This window comes from Linepithema humile, chromosome 4 (genome assembly GCF_040581485.1).
Source record: "Linepithema humile isolate Giens D197 chromosome 4, Lhum_UNIL_v1.0, whole genome shotgun sequence".
Taxonomy (NCBI): domain Eukaryota; kingdom Metazoa; phylum Arthropoda; class Insecta; order Hymenoptera; family Formicidae; genus Linepithema; species Linepithema humile.
In genome coordinates, this window is record NC_090131.1 from 7,507,490 (window position 1) to 7,524,404 (window position 16,915).

At 30.4% G+C, this 16,915-nt stretch overlaps 4 protein-coding genes across 5 annotated transcripts; 3 read left to right on the forward strand and 1 right to left on the reverse strand.

The window, feature by feature from the left end:
* Positions 1-54: 54 nt before the first annotated feature.
* Positions 55-5,136, forward strand: LOC105677706 (kinesin-like protein Klp61F). Its single transcript, XM_012376505.2, has 10 exons — positions 55-265; positions 819-2,040; positions 2,272-2,543; positions 2,745-2,884; positions 2,977-3,095; positions 3,175-3,525; positions 3,626-3,841; positions 3,965-4,144; positions 4,252-4,474; positions 4,763-5,136. The coding sequence occupies exons 1-10, from the start codon at positions 219-221 to the stop codon at positions 4,888-4,890; spliced, it is 2,898 nt and encodes a 965-aa protein (XP_012231928.1). The 5' UTR covers positions 55-218; the 3' UTR covers positions 4,891-5,136.
* Positions 5,137-5,483: 347 nt separating this feature from the next.
* On the forward strand, positions 5,484-8,796 carry Nmd3 (60S ribosomal export protein NMD3). Its single transcript, XM_012376513.2, has 11 exons — positions 5,484-5,998; positions 6,084-6,218; positions 6,302-6,452; positions 6,693-6,827; positions 6,917-7,025; positions 7,109-7,259; positions 7,334-7,476; positions 7,553-7,704; positions 7,984-8,099; positions 8,228-8,410; positions 8,498-8,796. The coding sequence occupies exons 1-11, from the start codon at positions 5,952-5,954 to the stop codon at positions 8,670-8,672; spliced, it is 1,497 nt and encodes a 498-aa protein (XP_012231936.1). The 5' UTR covers positions 5,484-5,951; the 3' UTR covers positions 8,673-8,796.
* Positions 8,797-9,882: 1,086 nt separating this feature from the next.
* On the forward strand, positions 9,883-14,794 carry LOC105677710 (sphingomyelin phosphodiesterase). Its single transcript, XM_012376512.2, has 8 exons — positions 9,883-10,115; positions 11,813-12,120; positions 12,240-12,623; positions 12,702-12,874; positions 12,953-13,153; positions 13,861-14,212; positions 14,299-14,489; positions 14,556-14,794. Exons 1-8 carry the CDS (start codon positions 10,043-10,045, stop codon positions 14,668-14,670), a joined length of 1,797 nt encoding a protein of 598 aa, XP_012231935.2. The 5' UTR covers positions 9,883-10,042; the 3' UTR covers positions 14,671-14,794.
* On the reverse strand, positions 14,775-16,909 carry Uqcc1 (Ubiquinol-cytochrome c reductase complex assembly factor 1). 2 transcript variants are annotated; one of them, XM_012376516.2, is made up of 6 exons: positions 16,768-16,909; positions 16,401-16,616; positions 16,159-16,231; positions 15,495-15,661; positions 15,163-15,357; positions 14,775-15,056 (listed from the first exon to the last, which is right to left on the reverse strand). In XM_012376516.2, the coding sequence occupies exons 1-6, from the start codon at positions 16,807-16,809 to the stop codon at positions 14,952-14,954; spliced, it is 798 nt and encodes a 265-aa protein (XP_012231939.1). In that variant the 5' UTR covers positions 16,810-16,909; the 3' UTR covers positions 14,775-14,951. The 2 variants fall into 2 exon arrangements, with proteins under 2 accessions (XP_012231939.1, XP_067209834.1); XM_067353733.1 differs by lacking the exon at positions 16,768-16,909 and adding an exon at positions 16,684-16,761.
* Between the last annotated feature and the right edge of the window lie 6 nt (positions 16,910-16,915).

Here is a 16,915-nt window from a genome sequence, read left to right on the forward strand (position 1 = left end):
TAAACAAATTATATTTTATATTTATTATCACAGGTCCTACGTGTGCAAAAGAAGCTCAGTCTAGCACTTTTCAATATTCATTCGTGCGCCGCAAACAATTCTTTCCAACGCTTATTCGCAGCTGGAGGGAAACAAGTCGCACATTATTGCCGCGTTAAAGATTATAAAACGTGGAGTATAAAATAAAGAATATAAAGTATAATATCAATTCTCGGAGGATGTCGAAGGAAAAAGATCAAAATATTAACGTCTTCGTGCGTATCAAGTAAGTTGAACAACGGTTATTGCTTTTTTAAAATGAAACGTTGACTTTTATTAATATTAATGAAATTGTAGCAATTGGGAATCAAATAATATAATAGAAATGAATAATAAAGTTAATTTGATTTAACTCATTTACTGCCAGCCAGAAATTATTTATATTTTATTTTATTTATTTTATTTAATCCTTGCCTTGCGGCTTAGGATGGCTTCCGGTACATAATACATTATTCATTTAATACAAAATATAAAATACAATACAAAACAGATTGAATAAACATTGAATCCAAAACTTACAAAACTTACAACTTACAAACTTAAATCCTAAATCTAAATCTAAAACTAAATCTAAACTTTGCTGTAAAATTCTATTCTCCAGTCTAAAGATCTGACGATCTATAATCTAATCTCTCGCAGATCAACTAAGCTAGTAATAAACTCTGAAATAAGAAATTATTTATAAATTAATAAAGTAATTGTAACTGTTAATCCTTAATTACCTAATTAAATATCTTCTATGTTTGATTAATATTTTATTTAATTTTTTTTTGTAACAGGCCTCTAAGTAAGACGAACATATCGGAAAAATGTACAACAGCAGTAAAGATGATATCCGATACGGAAATAATGGTCTGCGAGCGATCGCAAGACAGATTCTCAAGGAACTTTACGTTTGATCGAGTCTTTGATCCCTCATCAACCCAAGTTGACATATACAACACAGTGATGAGCCCGTTGTTGAAGGAAATCATCGCCGGATACAATTGCACGGTGTTCGCTTATGGCCAGACCAACACCGGCAAAACATACACGATGGAAGGCGATCGCTTGAACGATCCGAATCTGCACTGGCAAAGCGACACGTCCGCCGGCATGATTCCCCGTTGCTTAAGCCACCTGTTCGACGAGTTGCTTTCAAAGAACCAAAATTATATCATCAAAGTTAACTACCTGGAACTGTACAACGAAGAGCTGTTCGATCTTCTGTCGAAAAACGACGATGTCTCGACGTCGAGGCTGATTTTGTACGAGGACTCGAAAAAGGGCGTGCTCACCATTCACGGCCTGGAGGAGGTGATTGTTCGCGACAAGTACGAGGCCTATGAGATCCTCAGGAGGAATTCGGAGAGACGGCAAACCGCGACGACTCTGTTAAACGTCAACTCGAGCCGTTCTCACACGGTATTTTCGATTACTGTACAGATGAAGGAGATTAGCAACAGCGACGAGCTGCTGAAGACGGCGAAGTTGAACCTGGTGGACCTGGCCGGCACCGAGAACATCAGCAAATCCGGAGCTGTTGACAAAAGGGCGCGAGAAAGCAAGAATATCAATCAATCTCTGCTGGCGCTCGGAAGAGTGATAACCGCCCTCGTGAATAAAGCGCCTCACATACCGTACCGAGAGTCGAAGCTTACGAGATTGTTGCAGGAGTCGTTGGGCGGGCGTACGAAGACGTCGATAATTGCGACTGTCTCGTTCGCCAACAGCAACATCGAGGAGACGCTATCGACGCTGGAATATGCGAATCGAGCGAGGAACATCACTAATCGTCCTGAGATCAATCAAAAATTGTGCAAGAAGCTGTTGCTGAAAGAATACACCAAGGAGATAGAAAGCCTCAGGAAAGATCTACTGGCGACGTCTACAAAAAATGGCATCTGCTTATCGCTAAACAACTATAATGAGTTGCAGATGTCGATGGAGTATCAGAGCAAGAAGATACAGGAGATAAATGGTACCTGCAAAATGTTAGAAGGTGAAATAAAGAACAAAGAGGTACGTTTATATTATAATTCAAAAATAAAAACAAACTGTTATATTTGAAAGAAAAGAATTTGAAAAAGTATTTATTAAATCGTACAAGCTTCTTGAAATTAATGTTTTTTCGCTAGGTAATCATCTTTCTACAGCTCTAAAAATATGAATTTAAGGCTTTGAATGAAACGTTTTGTTTATTTAAGGAGATCGAAATCAATTTTTACTATATAAACTACATTTTGATTACAGGAATGTATTCATAATCTACAATTGCAATATGACGTTCAAACAAACGTGTTAACAAAAATCACGAATGAAGTGTATGATATGAATAGCGCCTTGAAATTGACAAAGATGTATGTGAAACAGATAGAGGATGATAAAAACAAACAGAAACACCTTGTAGAGAAGTATATTGGAACCAAACAGATTTTGCACGCGCAAATGGGATCTCTTTTGAACGTGGTAAAGGAAGCATCTGAAGATGCGCGAAAGCTGCAGGACAAACTCGATTGTAAAAGGTAAATTTGCACAGAAAATATTACGAAAAAATTTAGTTCTTATTATATAAACATATAAACATAGAATGCTTTTGATCATTCTTTTTGATCGGTTAAAATTTAATATCAAAATTTATTGTTTAATAATTTTGTCGATTGATTTTCACTTTTAATAATAAAATTAACTTGTTAAAATTAAATTTATTGATGAAATTAATGCAGACAAATTGAGGAAAAAAATAAAATGCTTGTATGGCAGACTAGTGATGATTTGATGGAACGCTACACAGATATAGAAAATATACTTTCAACTTATAAAACAATTAGTGATATCTTTTTTCAAAAGATAAGAGATAAAATTGGTAAGCGTAAGAAATGTGATTAATTTTATGTATTTAACAAACGTTATATGTTGTGAGAATAAGTTTTATCAATCAATAAATTTTTTTTGCAGAAACTCAGATAGCTGCACAAATTAAGAATATGAAGGCGACAATTCGTTCCATGATCCGTGATGCAATTCATCAGCATTTTACTATAAGTAAAAATGTAAAACGTGAGATAAATACTTCGGTAAGTCTTTAGCAAAACAAAATTTTAATAATACTTAATAATAATAATAGGAATTATACCATTTTTTTTACTATTTTAGTATGCATGCTATCGAAAGATGTTAAATACATATGTGCAAGATACATCTCGTACAATGAAGAACGGAACTGAATGTTTAAGTGACTTCCATTTGAATGCGGCATCGAATATGTTTGATTTGTTGAAATACAACGAGAGTTTTCTACAACAATTACAGATCTTAAAAATGAACATTCTTCAGAAAGTAGACAGTGTGTCAGAATATGCGAAATTTGTCTTAGAAGCTGTCTGTGAAGATCACCTTGAAGAATGTAATTATCTTCGTAAAAGTTTAACCGAGATTAGAGAGCATATTAATTGTATCGCTCAAAACAAAAAGCAAACCATGGAAAATTACAAAGAATTCGGAAAGGTATACTAAATGTTTTATCATATATTAAAATATCTTATGTAATTGATGTTATAATGTCATGAACTATCTAATGAAGGAATACAAATTTCTATTTATATAGGAAATGGAGAATTTGCTGTGCAAATTCAGGCCCTTAAATGAACATGACAGAAATTCCAAAATTATTGATGCGTCTTGTCAAATTGATGAGATTTGCACTAACATATACGATCACACACAAGTTTATAGCGTAGACATGAATAAACAAAAGCATTTGAAAAACTCGCTAGAAAATATATCCCAAGCCAAGAGCGATATTGATCATAATTTTGACCAGGTAATGTAAGCCATCCATTGTGTTCATAAAATTTCTCAAATTTCTACAATTATATATTAAAACTAAAAAATTGTAACAAATTATATATTATTGCTTAACTAATTGTTTTTTTTTTGTTAAAAGATGCATATGATGGGTACAATTACTATCGAAAAAGGAAACGTTTTAGTGAACGATTTACAAAAACATCTAAATACTAGTTGTACCACATTAAAGCAATATAACAATAACGTGCGATTTAATTTAGAGCAATTACAAGAGAAAATGGAAAAAGATAAAATTGTAAAACTTAATTTAAATAATGTATGTACATATTTATATACTTAAAGCAATTTTACAATTAATTTCATATTTCCCAATATTTCACTATATAAATAATCGTTATTTTGTTTAATATTTGTTTAACATAGACTATTTGTGAAACGGTCAAAGACCTGAATTTAAATCATGTCACATTTATGGAACAGCAGCAGCATAAAATTTCAAATTTATGTAAAAAGATAGACGACGAATTAACAATTCATGATATAGAAACACATAATTGTAATAACGACATAATTGACAAACTACATATCTCACAACAACAAATCGACGAATTTTTGGTTGAAGATTCTCATCATTACATTCCAACAGGTTAATTTTTTTATTTATTATTTTATTCTTTTATGCAGAAAAATAAGCGAATATGCTAGAATAATGCACATTACAAGATATCTCATTGTTCAAGTATATATTTTTATTTTTTTTAAATAAAAAACAGATGTAAATTTAATACATCAAAGAATTCTTTTTAATATAAACGCTTGTATAATATTTATGGTGATTTGCTTTTATTTGATTTAGTTTGAACAATAAGATGTCTATTATGTAAGTCTTGTTCATAAAATGGAATTCTTATTTTCTTTCCACAAAAACAAATAGGCACAACACCGCCGAGAAAGACATTTTCTTATTCTCATCAATTTGCCACAACGTCGCCGTTATTATCATGGCCATCGAACAAATCATTTATAGATTCTGAGATTGCAGAAAACATAGGACAATTTTAATGTAAAATATAAAAGTTTTTACACATATAACAATGAGAATATCGAGCCAAGATTTGCTATAACAATCTTCTTTTATTAATATAAACGTTTCGGTCAAGATTTGACCATTTTTAGTGCGTTCCGTCAAAATTAAAAATTGTACAAAAACTAATTACGAAAAAAAACTAATACAAAAATTAATATTATCTTAAATTAAAAATCCATAATAAATCGGAAATTAAAAATTTATTAAAAATTGTTTTCTTATATGATTTTGTGTATAGATTTATTTATAAATTTAGCTAATGTTAATCAATTCCTTGATATTAAGATTAAAATTTATGTATGTATCATTTAAATAGGTTTTAAGAGCAACATATAATAAAAGTTGAGTCTGTAAGCATTACTACAGATTGTTTGTCACTTGTTCGTTTTATCAAAATTGTTTTGCTAAAATCAAAGATGCTGCGAAATGTCACAAGATGTCAGCACTAAAAATGGAATAGAAAACATTCAGTTTATTCTTACTTGTCTTTACTATTTCAATGGTAGACAGATTTTCAGCAAGGTTGACGGTTATTTGGGCTTACAGTTAGCATGAATTAGCAAACCCACGGACCTGAGCTTAACACTGCAGCATACACACACACATATACACTTACTCTCACACAGAAACACAACCATTGTATCCGCTTCAAATCTCCACCCTCACCAGATCCAGATGGCCGTAAGAGGGGAGATCCTTCGGAGTGCCATTCGCCATTACATATCTACTCTACTCTCTACTCTCCACTCATCAAGGTTAAGTTGATCACGGCGTTTTACCACGCTGTTTTATCACGCTCTTAATTTTTGTGTTTCTTTCCGAATTAAAATGGAGTATGTTAAATAATTCCAAGATTTTTTTATCAAATATATTTTATTTAAAATTAATTGAGAGGAACCAGATCTTTTACTTAGAATATAATTTGAGAAGAAGACTTAACCTCGTTTAACTGATAACTGATAAAAATAAAAACTAGAAAGGAAAGAATATAAAAAGCAAATAAAGAGAGAAAAGAGAGATTTTTAATCGAACTAAAATGGAGTACATTCAACCTGCTGAGCAGCCAGAAGATAAAGTAATAATGTACGTATACATATTGTATATCAGATACTCTGATTAAATATCTAATGGTGCAGATCATTGACATGATTTTTTTCTTTGTTTATAGGATGTGTTGCGAATGTGGGACTTTAATTGAGCCAAATCCTTCTCATATGTGTGTTGGTTGCCTTCGTACTCATGTTGATATTACAGAAGGAATTCCTAAACAAGCCACCTTACAATTCTGCAGACATTGTGAAAGGTTTGATATTTCCCAAAAGTATAAATAATTTGGCAATAAATAATAATCAATTTCCTCAAATTCATATTACATTTCTTCGACAGGTATCTTCAACCACCTGCTGAATGGATTCCTGCAGCATTGGAATCCAAGGAACTCTTATCACTATGTTTAAAGAAATTAAGAGGATTGAACCAAGTAAAATTGATAGATGCCGGTTTTATATGGACAGAGCCACATTCCAAAAGATTGAAAGTAAATGCCATATGTGTGAAATTATTAAAATTGGAAATCATAATATAGAATATTTAACAAATTGCAGAATTTTAATTAATATTTAATTAAATTAATTGATTATTAATTCTTTTGTTCAAAAAACATTGATATTTGAAAAATTACAGTATTAAAAAGTATAAAAATAATTTGATTTTATCTATTAAATAAATCTACTTTAATTATTTTATGTTCTATATTCATATTTGACATTTTTCTCAGGTAAAGTTGACTGTTAATGCAGAAGCGCTTGGTAGTACAGTTTTACAGCAAACATTTGTGGTCGAATATGTTGTAGCTCACCAGATGTGTGACGATTGTCACCGTACAGAGGCCAAAGATTACTGGCGTGCATGTGTAAGTTCTTTTCACTTTGCACAGAGATTTTTTTTCAAGAAATTTGAATGCTATACATGATTTTCTCATATACATGTTACTTTTTACAGGTGCAAGTTCGGCAAAAAGCAGTAAATAAGAAAACTTTCTATTATTTGGAGCAACTTATATTAAAACATAAGGCACATGAGCAAACTCTGGGTATAAAACCTATTAATGGTAAATATTACGCTTACAATAGCTTTTATATTGATACATAAAAAATATATAATCTGTTTAAAATATTCTTCTAATGTTAACAGAGGGATTGGATTTTTTCTACATAAATGAAGCATCAGCTAGAAAAATGGTTGATTTTCTAGCAACTGTCATACCATGCCGTTATCAGCAATCAAAAAGATTGATTTCATATGATTGTCACAGTAATATATACAATTACAAATTTACATACAGGTAAGATTGAGAATTTACTGAATATATACGACTAGCGTACATTTTGAGTTTAATATCATTATTTCATCAAACAGCGTTGAGATTGTTCCAATTTCCAAGGATAGCGTGGTCTGCCTACCGCGAAAGTTAACTCACCAGCTGGGCGGAATCAGTCCCATCTGCTTGGTACACAAAATTACAAATTCCGTGCATCTTATGGACGTTTCATCGGGACAAAGTAAGCCAGAACACATCAGCATAAGATTTTAATGATAGAAATAATTTAATATTACACAACTGTATGTTTGTTTTAGTTGCTGAAGTCAGCTCGACTGTCTACTGGCGATTTAATTTCCAGAGTATATGTAATCCAAAACAATTAACAGAGTATATTGTCATGGATATTGAGCCATTAAAAGATGAGGAGAAAAAAGTTTTCCCGGGACAAGGATCAATTTCTAACAAAGTAAGTTTTCTTGTATAAAACAATTTGTTTATATTATTTAAGTTTAACATAATTATTGAAAGAAGAATGCATACTTTTATTATTTGCAGTTAGATTTAGCATTTACTAATTGAGCAGTATATTTTCATAAACTTTCTTTCTGGTTAATTTTTCATAAAAAATACATTTTTATGAATATTTCAGTTTTTTGCTGTATGCGATTATATGCACATTTATTTGTATAACTTGAAAAATTTAACGTGTAATAAAAAAAGACACTAATCAATAAATAATTTTTAGCATGTCATAGCAGATGTGTGGTTAGTGAAATCATCTGAATTGGGAATAAATAATAATTCAATTCATACACGTACACATTTAGGGCATGTACTTAAACCAGGTGATTCAGCTCTTGGGTAAGTTTTGTGTGAAGTAATTTAAAACAAATCTATCGTATTTAATATTGAAGTGTTCTATATTTTTGCTATGTGACAAATTTTCGATAGAAAACAATTGTTCCTTTTTTAATATCCGTCTATTGCAGCTACACTCTAAAAGACACTAATATCAATGATGCGAATTTTGATAAACTAAGTGAAGACACGATACCCGATATCATTCTGGTAAAGAAGTTTTATGGCTACGACAAGGCAGCTCGTCGTAGAGCACGAGTGTGGAGATTGAAACATATTAATGACGAAGTAATCAGCATGAACACGGAAAATAAGTAAGGGACTACTATAAAATCCTACTAATAAAAACTCTGTCATCTTTTATATTGCAAATTGTCTCACAAAACAATTGTATTTTTCAGCGATTATAATGAATTCCTTGACGAACTGGAAGAAGATCCCGATATGAGACGAAACATCAATATATTCAGAGATACTGAGAAGCAAATTCCTGTCGATACTAACGAAATAGATCCGAGTATTCCGCAGATTACACTTGAAGAAATGCTGGACGATCTTGCGATCGACGATAGTTAAATTTAAGAATAATAATAGCATACTTTTAGAAAGATAATATTTTTATTGTAAGATAAAATTGTATGATAAAGTCTAAAAAATAGTATGATACTCTTTTAAAATACACTACTACTTCTGGACTTAAGTGATGGATTATTAACAGTGATACCTATTTTTATCTAGCTAATCAATTTATTATTTGAACTACAGTAACGGTTAATGAAATATACTCACCGAAATTATTGTTTTCTTTAAACTCTAAGGCAAAGTATACAAAACTATACAAAATCGTAAAATTTATATTAAAGGGCGTTATTAACACGACCGATAATTTTGATTAGAACATTTTAGTTGAATTGTTTTAATATATTTTTACATATTTATAAAAATAGGACAATATACAATAGAAACAATGCTTGCTTAATAAATTTATATTTAAGTTTCAGACGTATAACAATAACAATTATAGGAACAAATAATTAATTATAACAATTATTAATATTTTTTAATAATAACTAATATTTTGTGATAATTGTGACTTTTCACTTTCGGTCATTTTTCAGTGATTTACCATTTTTATAAATACTGCACGACACTTTTTGAAAATAAGCTTGAACTAATTCCTAGCTCGTGTTAATTATCTATATATACCCAAATAAACCTCATTTAATTCTTCCCATCCTAACAGTACTTATCAAGGACAGGTCATTTCGAAGAATCCTGCTGAATACATTTCATTGATCACTACTGTAATAAAAATTTTATCTGGTCAAGTAATCAATTACTCGTTATATCTAGAGAATGTATTTCCATTATATCATTTATTAAAAATTAGAAAAATGTGTAACGAAATAAAATTGACAATATATAGGCAAGCATAAAACTGTTTTCTATTTATACTGGACAAAAACGTGTTTTGCGTATTTTTCTTACAGAGATTTATATAGAAATGAAATCCAATTAATACTTAACAATTAAAGTAAACACGTTTTTTTGGCACCGCAATACTGACCACGTGGGTCACGTGGCGTGCGGGCCAATTTTTTCACTAAAAGATTACCTGGAAAATTCTGAAAAAATGTTAACATATTCTTTGAAGTCTAAAGTAACATTTTATACCATAAAGTTTAAGAAAGAAAAAATAAATAAATGAATTTTGGTTCTTCTGAAAATCGATAAGTTAGAAACGGCCTGGACACGAATGACCCAGGTGTTCACTTTAAGCGTTAACAATGCGAATAAGATAAAAGCTTGTCAAGCTTGAACCTCATTTTACCATCGCTTGAGGGGACGTCGTTAAAAGTGGGGAATTATCTTGAAGATATATACGCTGACATCAATAGTAAAGTTACTGTGTGGTGCTGCAGTGATCCGGATTAAGTCGAATCAAAATGTGGTTGTGTAAATTACTACCGTTGGCGCTTTTCTTAAAAGTTGCAAACAGCAATGGAATCAGTTACGAAGGTACGCTTTGTATAATTACTATCAGTGTTTTAATGTATTATCTCGATAAGATCAGAGTTTTTTATAGTTTATCATGCAATTGATATACAACAAATATATTTGTAATAATATTATATTAAATATATTGTAAAGGCTCCGATAATTAAATATCAAAATTAAAATAAAGGAGTAAAAAAGACTAATGCCAATTGTTCGCAAAAACACGCAATTTTATTTCACTTGAATACGTGTTTTTGCAAGAATCACTGGCATCAGTTTTTCTCCTTTATATTTCAATTTTAAATATATTACTCTAAATACAATTATTAAATAAATTATTAAACAAACAAGCTACAGAGCCCAAGCTGGATTTTCGTGCTTAATTTATTGATATATTAAAATATTATAACAAATGTTTAGGTCAATCTAGACGTTTCGACCATCTGGTTGTGGTCATCTTCAGTAGTTAGTTATTATAAAATTCGGAACATATTAATAAAACAATCGTTACTTATAAAACTAATTCGGATATTACAATAATCTTCTTATATTCGTTACTTTTAAAATTGTTTAGAAGGACATCACTTGAAAGTCATGCCCCTTCTAATAACAGCAATCTTTAGATCATCAGGAAGGAAAACAATGTCGTGTTTTACATTAAACATACGCGATGTACTTTTAAGACTTGAACTGCGGTTGATTGCAATTATTCTAAAAACAGCATGAACCAATGTCTACTTTTATCTTTATATTACTTGTTATTTATTAAAATACTAAAAATATTCTTACCTCAATGCATAGCAGTACCGTTATGTTGTGTTTTCGTGTGTTAAACTTTCTTAATTTCAAAGTAACTAGATTGACCTCTAGATTGACCTAAACATTTGTTATAATATTTTAATATATCAATAAATTAAGCACGAAAATCCAGCTTGGGCTCTGTAGCTTGTTTGTTTAATAATTTATTTGAATAATCTGAGCCAATATTGTAATTTTAAATTACAATTATTAATTTCTCGGACTATCGTTTTTATTCAAATATATAATTTAAATTAATTTTTATATATGTAGTTATATAGCTTCCTGCTCATTTTATTGCAGCGGATAATTTTCGCAACTCCAATATCAATTTTAATGCCCAATTTTTATTTTGGTAAAAATATCGAGAAAGCATCAGTTATTACAATTCCTATTTTCATATAATTTCAAATTAAAATTCTATTCTAAAGTACATCTTGGAAATTCATTTTTAAGTATTTACTAAAACAAAATATTTATCAAACTTATGTAATACACTTATTACACAAGTTACATTACATAAGTTTTATAAAAAGTTTAGATAATTTTTGTCTATATTCAATATTTGTGCTATTGAAAGATTAAATCGAAATTATCAATTAAAATTACACAATCTTAACAGCAGAAAAAACGAAAATATGTTGATAATACTCATGTTAATCAAGCAATTAAATAAGATTATCAGTTTTTTATTGATCAATTGTAATCTGAATCTTGATAGTAAAAATTTATTTCATAAATATAAATTTTGAAATAAATTTTTGGAGCAGTAAAACAATTTCTTTCAAAAAACATCATGTATTTTTTAGTCGATTAATACATTTTATAGCAGAACTATATAAAATCATGTAATACACAAGTTATATTACATAAGTTTTATACCAAAGGTGGAAGATAATGAAACTATTTGCATTTTGCAGCTCAAATATCAAGTTTTTCCAACGAAATAGAGAATTGGGTAATATCTGGAGAAGAATCCGAGATATTCAAAAATTTTATTCATGATTTCGCTATTCCAACCAGTTTGCAACGTGACAGTTGGCGTAGTTTCACCGGTGAAAGAAGTACAGGTGTTTGCACAATATGTCGGTCTGTCTTGAAGGCTTTTCTAAAACTTCGCAGAGAAGGCATGCCAGAAGACACTCTAAGAAGTAAAGGGATTCGTTTTTGTACTGCGATGAACATTCAAACCGAACGAGTCTGCGTTGGTGCGATAACTCTCCATTTGGTAAATACAATACTCTGACAAAATAATGTACAATTAAAAATTTATTTAGCCACATAAAAATCTTTCTAAATATCACATAGTGTTAATTCTACATTTTTCATTCAAATTTTTGCTCGCAGCCAACGATTCTGTACATCGTAGATGCAAAACCGAATCTGACAGAAACCACGATTTGCGGAGTTCTGTTGGAATCACAATCTTGTCCGCTTACTGACGATGAGTATAATTGGACAATCACCATCGACAATGATCCTCCGACGCCAGTTCAACCAGAAGACAGCGATGATATTATAAATATAGTGCACATAACGGATATTCATTACGATCCCAATTACGAACCTTACGGCAATTCGGATTGCGGGGAGCCGACGTGTTGTCGAAGAGGACAAAACGATACAAATGTAAGTGGCAAATTAGCGGGCCACTGGGGAGATTACAACTCTTGCGACAGCCCGTGGCATACCGTTGTCGACGTCTTGGATCACATTAAGGCTACGCATGAAGTACGCAAAAAATTCATCATTTATATTATTTATATTATCGAAATGCGTGCACGCTGCTTTGATCATTAATACTTGCAGAATATCTCCTACGTTTATTTCACTGGTGATATAATAGACCACGGCGTTTGGGAAACCTCTGTCGAGGCAAATATGAAAAGTCTTAACAAAAGCTATCACCAAATTTACGAAACATTCCGAAACATCCCTGTGTACCCCATTCTGGGCAATCATGAATCACATCCTGTGAATCAGTATAATCTCTTCTAATTTGTTTTATTATTTAATATTTTCGTATTCTGCAATTAAGTACTTTGACAAATCTCTCTTAGATTTCCACCTACAAGTGTCACTGCCAGCGAGATAAATATACAATGGCTATACAATATGATGGCTGATTTATGGATTAATGAGGGATGGTTACCGGAATCTACTCGTTCCACCATTCTAAAAGGTGGATACTACACCTTTTCGCCGAAGAAAGGATTTAGAATCATCGCCTTGAACAATAATGTGTGCTATTGTGACAATTGGTGAGTGACGAAAGACAATTGCTTATATGTCATGTGTGTAATCTCTTTTAGCTATGCTTTATGTATTTGCTTCGTTTCTTTCCTCACCTTTTATTGCAAAAAAAGTAGACAGGATGATCTAAAAAAAGAATCGTAGAATCTAAAGACAAATAATGAAAAAACATATAAACATATAATGTAATCGATAACAATATGTAGAGATTTATCTGGAATAATTACTTATCTTGCTAACATACTTGTGCGCTTGATGTTATCAATTTAGAATATCAACAAGAAAGATAAATATTGCATTAACATTGCATGCTATATATTAAGATTCGTACGCAATTGCAAGTTTCACAAATAAGATAAACTGTCCGATCAAAACAAGGATTGATAATGGAGATTTTCAATAGATATAGATTGTCTTATTGATATGATAAAAAAATCTTTTAACATATTGCGCTAATTAAATATGCGTATCAAAAATCAAAATATATCACAATGTTTTTTTTGATTGAGATTATTACAGTATAATTATTATCTTCAACGTTTTATCTTTTATATTACATTATTGCAAATTTCTATTGATTGCACACTGTCGTCTACTTTATGTCTCTAAATTTGTCGAGTCTTTTTAAAAATAATCCTGTATTCACTTTATCTTAAACGAAAAAAAGTGTAAATTAAATAGATTTATCATCTAACATGATTGATTTAATTTTCAGGTGGTTATGGTATCAACCAAAGGATCCTGAAGGCCAATTACAGTGGTTAGCCGATACGCTTCTGCAAGCCGAAAAGAACGGCGAGCTTGTGCACATATTAGCGCACATTCCAGTCAGCAGCAATGAGTGTCAAAGCACGTGGAAAAGAGAATATCTTAAGATTGTTGACAGATACGCCCATATTATTCGGGCCCAATTTAACGGCCATACACATAACGATGAATTGCAGTTGTATTACAGTAGCAGCAACAACACGAGGATTAATAATGTGGCCTGGACTGGTGGTAGCGCAACTGCTTTCTCGAAATTAAATCCCAACTATAAAGTATATGCTATTGACAGTAACAATTATGTAAGTATTATATCGTTTCGAAAATACGTGTAACATGCAGCATATTTAAACATTCTATTAACATCTGCACGATGAAACTATTATAGTTGGTGAAGGACTTTGAGAACTGGATATACAACTTGACTTTGGCAAATGAGAACGCTGATCAGCATCCTAAATGGTACATGTCGTACTCATTTAGAAAAGAATATAATATTTCTGACTTGTCATACGATTCATTAAACACTTGGTTTACTCGACTAACAAATGATGAGAATCTACTAAGCAGCTATTACAGGTAATGTTACAGAAAGTTTTGAAATACTGTTCGTCAAATATTCTAATTCGATAATAATTGATTCAGGCACTTTTTCAAACTTGCCGAACCATCGCTGAGGAAAGAATGCGATTCGAAGTGTATGAAGACTTACACGTGCCGTATAATTGCATGTTTAGAACCTAAGTCACATTGCAATTAAATGTGAACATTGTATTATCTCAAATATTAATCATATGTAACGATTTAATTTCATGTAGTATTATCGCAATGTAATGCAGTGAAAATGTTGCAGAAAGAATAACATTTTATAAAAATTCCAAAAATTTTCTACATTTATTACCTACTACATTTTATACGACTTTTCATATTATTATATTTTTCTAATTACAAATATATATTTCAACATTCTTTATCTATAAATTATATTTATGAACTATAACAATTATCGAATTTTGCGTCTTTATATTTCAATTTTGACAATTATTGATGCTTACATAAATCTTTTATGTCTATCAATTTAAAAGCAGGGTTTTTAACATTTTTAATTAAAATTTCATGAGATGGTAAGTTGTCAAATAAACAAATCTGAAAAGTATATGAAAAACAAATAACATTTTTGTAAAATACAGCTGTAAGAAAATGTGGAAAACTAGTTCAATCGATAATAAAATGTCACTAGCTTAAAACTCACCTGTTTTCTAATATAAATAATAAGCGTTTCAACATGTTCTGGATTGTGGCCTTCAAAATTGAAGAATCTCCTCCACAGTGCTCCTGCCAATACTTTGTCGTCAGATAGTATACCTTCATCGTAACCTATTATAGCGGCATTGAATTGATCCGATAAATCTTTGATTTGTTTGTGCTTAAGTTTACCGCTGATATTCTATAATAATAATCATTATTATATATATGTACATGTGTTATTTCAAAATAATCACAAATTATGAGCATTATATATACAAAATAAAATATATAATATTCATATAGAAACACAATATATTAAAATATAATAATACTTACGCCAAGGTTTTCTATCCTGGCATTTGTATCTTCCCACATTGCTGATACTATATTATTTCTAATCAATTTTCCATTTTTACCTTCTGCCATGTAGCGAGTCATTGCCATCCATACATGAAGTTCTGTCACCAGAAACCACGAATAAAATGTATCTGCCATGTTAAAATCTGTTGAGAATACAAAATGTATGAGTTAAGTATATAACTATTGTAATATAAAATATATAAGCATGCAAAGCAATGTTTATTAACTATCTTTATTTGTATTAACATATGGAATAAATATTTAAATAGCTATTCTAATCAATAAAACAGTATTTCATAAAATCTGAGCATAACTTTTTAGAACTAAAATTTATATATAAAAAAAACTAAATTTATATATAAAAGAAACTATATTTATATATAAAAGAAACTAAAATTTATATACAAAAATAACACAAGAAATTCATATTTTATATAAACCACCCTTTTATATTTTGAATTTTATTATATAGCCATCACAAAAGAATTGTAACATCTTAGATAAAAATAGTGAGATTATTTTTGCAATTTTTTGACCATAAAATTAACAGATAATAATTATAACAATATTTGGTTGATTAAATATCAAAATCAAAATTAAGAGAGAACAATTTTTATCAACATTACATTTAAATACTTACATTTAAAGAAAAATTGATAATCTATTTGTTTCAATATATTTTCATATACAGAATAACCAATTGCTATATTTTTCTGAAATTAATAAATTAGTAAGTTATTAGTATTAAATTTAAACACATTTCAGTAGAAATTTAGAGTATTTTTATCACTGAGAGAACAAATATTACGTATAATAAGTGTTCAATTGTATGCACTACTGTTTACATGTTTAAAAGCTTAATGGAAAAAAATGTTCAATTACATATTTCTGCATGTCTACAAGACCAGTTTTTCTTAGTAAGTTTCCAAAAGGATCCATCGGTCGTGCATTCTCAATTACAGACGTGCAGTGTACAGGCATCGTATGAATACTTTTAGATTCCAATAGGTGCATCGCAGAAACTGGCAGCAGCATTCTGACAGCATCAAGATCTCCATGAATTTGGAGTGTTCTTTGTGTTAATCTTAACGTCGCGTTCTGAAATACATATTTATTAGTAAAATATGTGTACATAGCTCTTAATAAAATAAAGTTCAATTCTAACTTTCATAAAGAATGACTGTAACAGAGAGATTTTGAAACACGTGATTACAGAGGTTATATTAATAATTTTCATGGACACGAATACCTTTAATGTGGGAAACATCCAAGTGTATTGCGCGACGAACATTTTGATATAAATATCCTAGTTATGCTCGCGCCGGCACATGGAAGAAGATGATACATTAACAGCGACGAGCCTGTACAGGTACAACTAAAGTGCTGCCTATTTACTC

What these genes read in the sequence shown, in the direction of transcription:
- LOC105677706 (XM_012376505.2), top strand. Translation starts at nt 219, where the DNA reads ATGTCGAAGGAAAAAGATCAAAATATTAACGTCTTCGTGCGTATCAA. An exon ending in AACGTGAGATAAATACTTCG is followed by an intron (nt 3,096 to 3,174) that starts GTAAGTCTTTAG and finishes TTACTATTTTAG; the next exon opens with TATGCATGCTATCGAAAGAT. An exon ending in TCATCATTACATTCCAACAG is followed by an intron (nt 4,475 to 4,762) that starts GTTAATTTTTTT and finishes AAAAACAAATAG; the next exon opens with GCACAACACCGCCGAGAAAG.
- Uqcc1 (XM_067353733.1), bottom strand. Translation starts at nt 16,755, where the DNA reads ATGAAAATTATTAATATAACCTCTGTAATCACGTGTTTCAAAATCTCT. An exon ending in TACAGTCATTCTTTATGAAA is followed by an intron (nt 16,617 to 16,683) that starts GTTAGAATTGAA and finishes TATGTATTTCAG; the next exon opens with AACGCGACGTTAAGATTAAC. An exon ending in TTGTAGACATGCAGAAATAT is followed by an intron (nt 16,232 to 16,400) that starts GTAATTGAACAT and finishes TATTAATTTCAG; the next exon opens with AAAAATATAGCAATTGGTTA.
- Nmd3 (XM_012376513.2), top strand. Translation starts at nt 5,952, where the DNA reads ATGGAGTACATTCAACCTGCTGAGCAGCCAGAAGATAAAGTAATAAT. An exon ending in TTCTGCAGACATTGTGAAAG is followed by an intron (nt 6,219 to 6,301) that starts GTTTGATATTTC and finishes TTTCTTCGACAG; the next exon opens with GTATCTTCAACCACCTGCTG. An exon ending in CACATTCCAAAAGATTGAAA is followed by an intron (nt 6,453 to 6,692) that starts GTAAATGCCATA and finishes CATTTTTCTCAG; the next exon opens with GTAAAGTTGACTGTTAATGC.
- LOC105677710 (XM_012376512.2), top strand. Translation starts at nt 10,043, where the DNA reads ATGTGGTTGTGTAAATTACTACCGTTGGCGCTTTTCTTAAAAGTTGCA. An exon ending in ACATTAAGGCTACGCATGAA is followed by an intron (nt 12,624 to 12,701) that starts GTACGCAAAAAA and finishes TAATACTTGCAG; the next exon opens with AATATCTCCTACGTTTATTT. An exon ending in CTATTGACAGTAACAATTAT is followed by an intron (nt 14,213 to 14,298) that starts GTAAGTATTATA and finishes AAACTATTATAG; the next exon opens with TTGGTGAAGGACTTTGAGAA.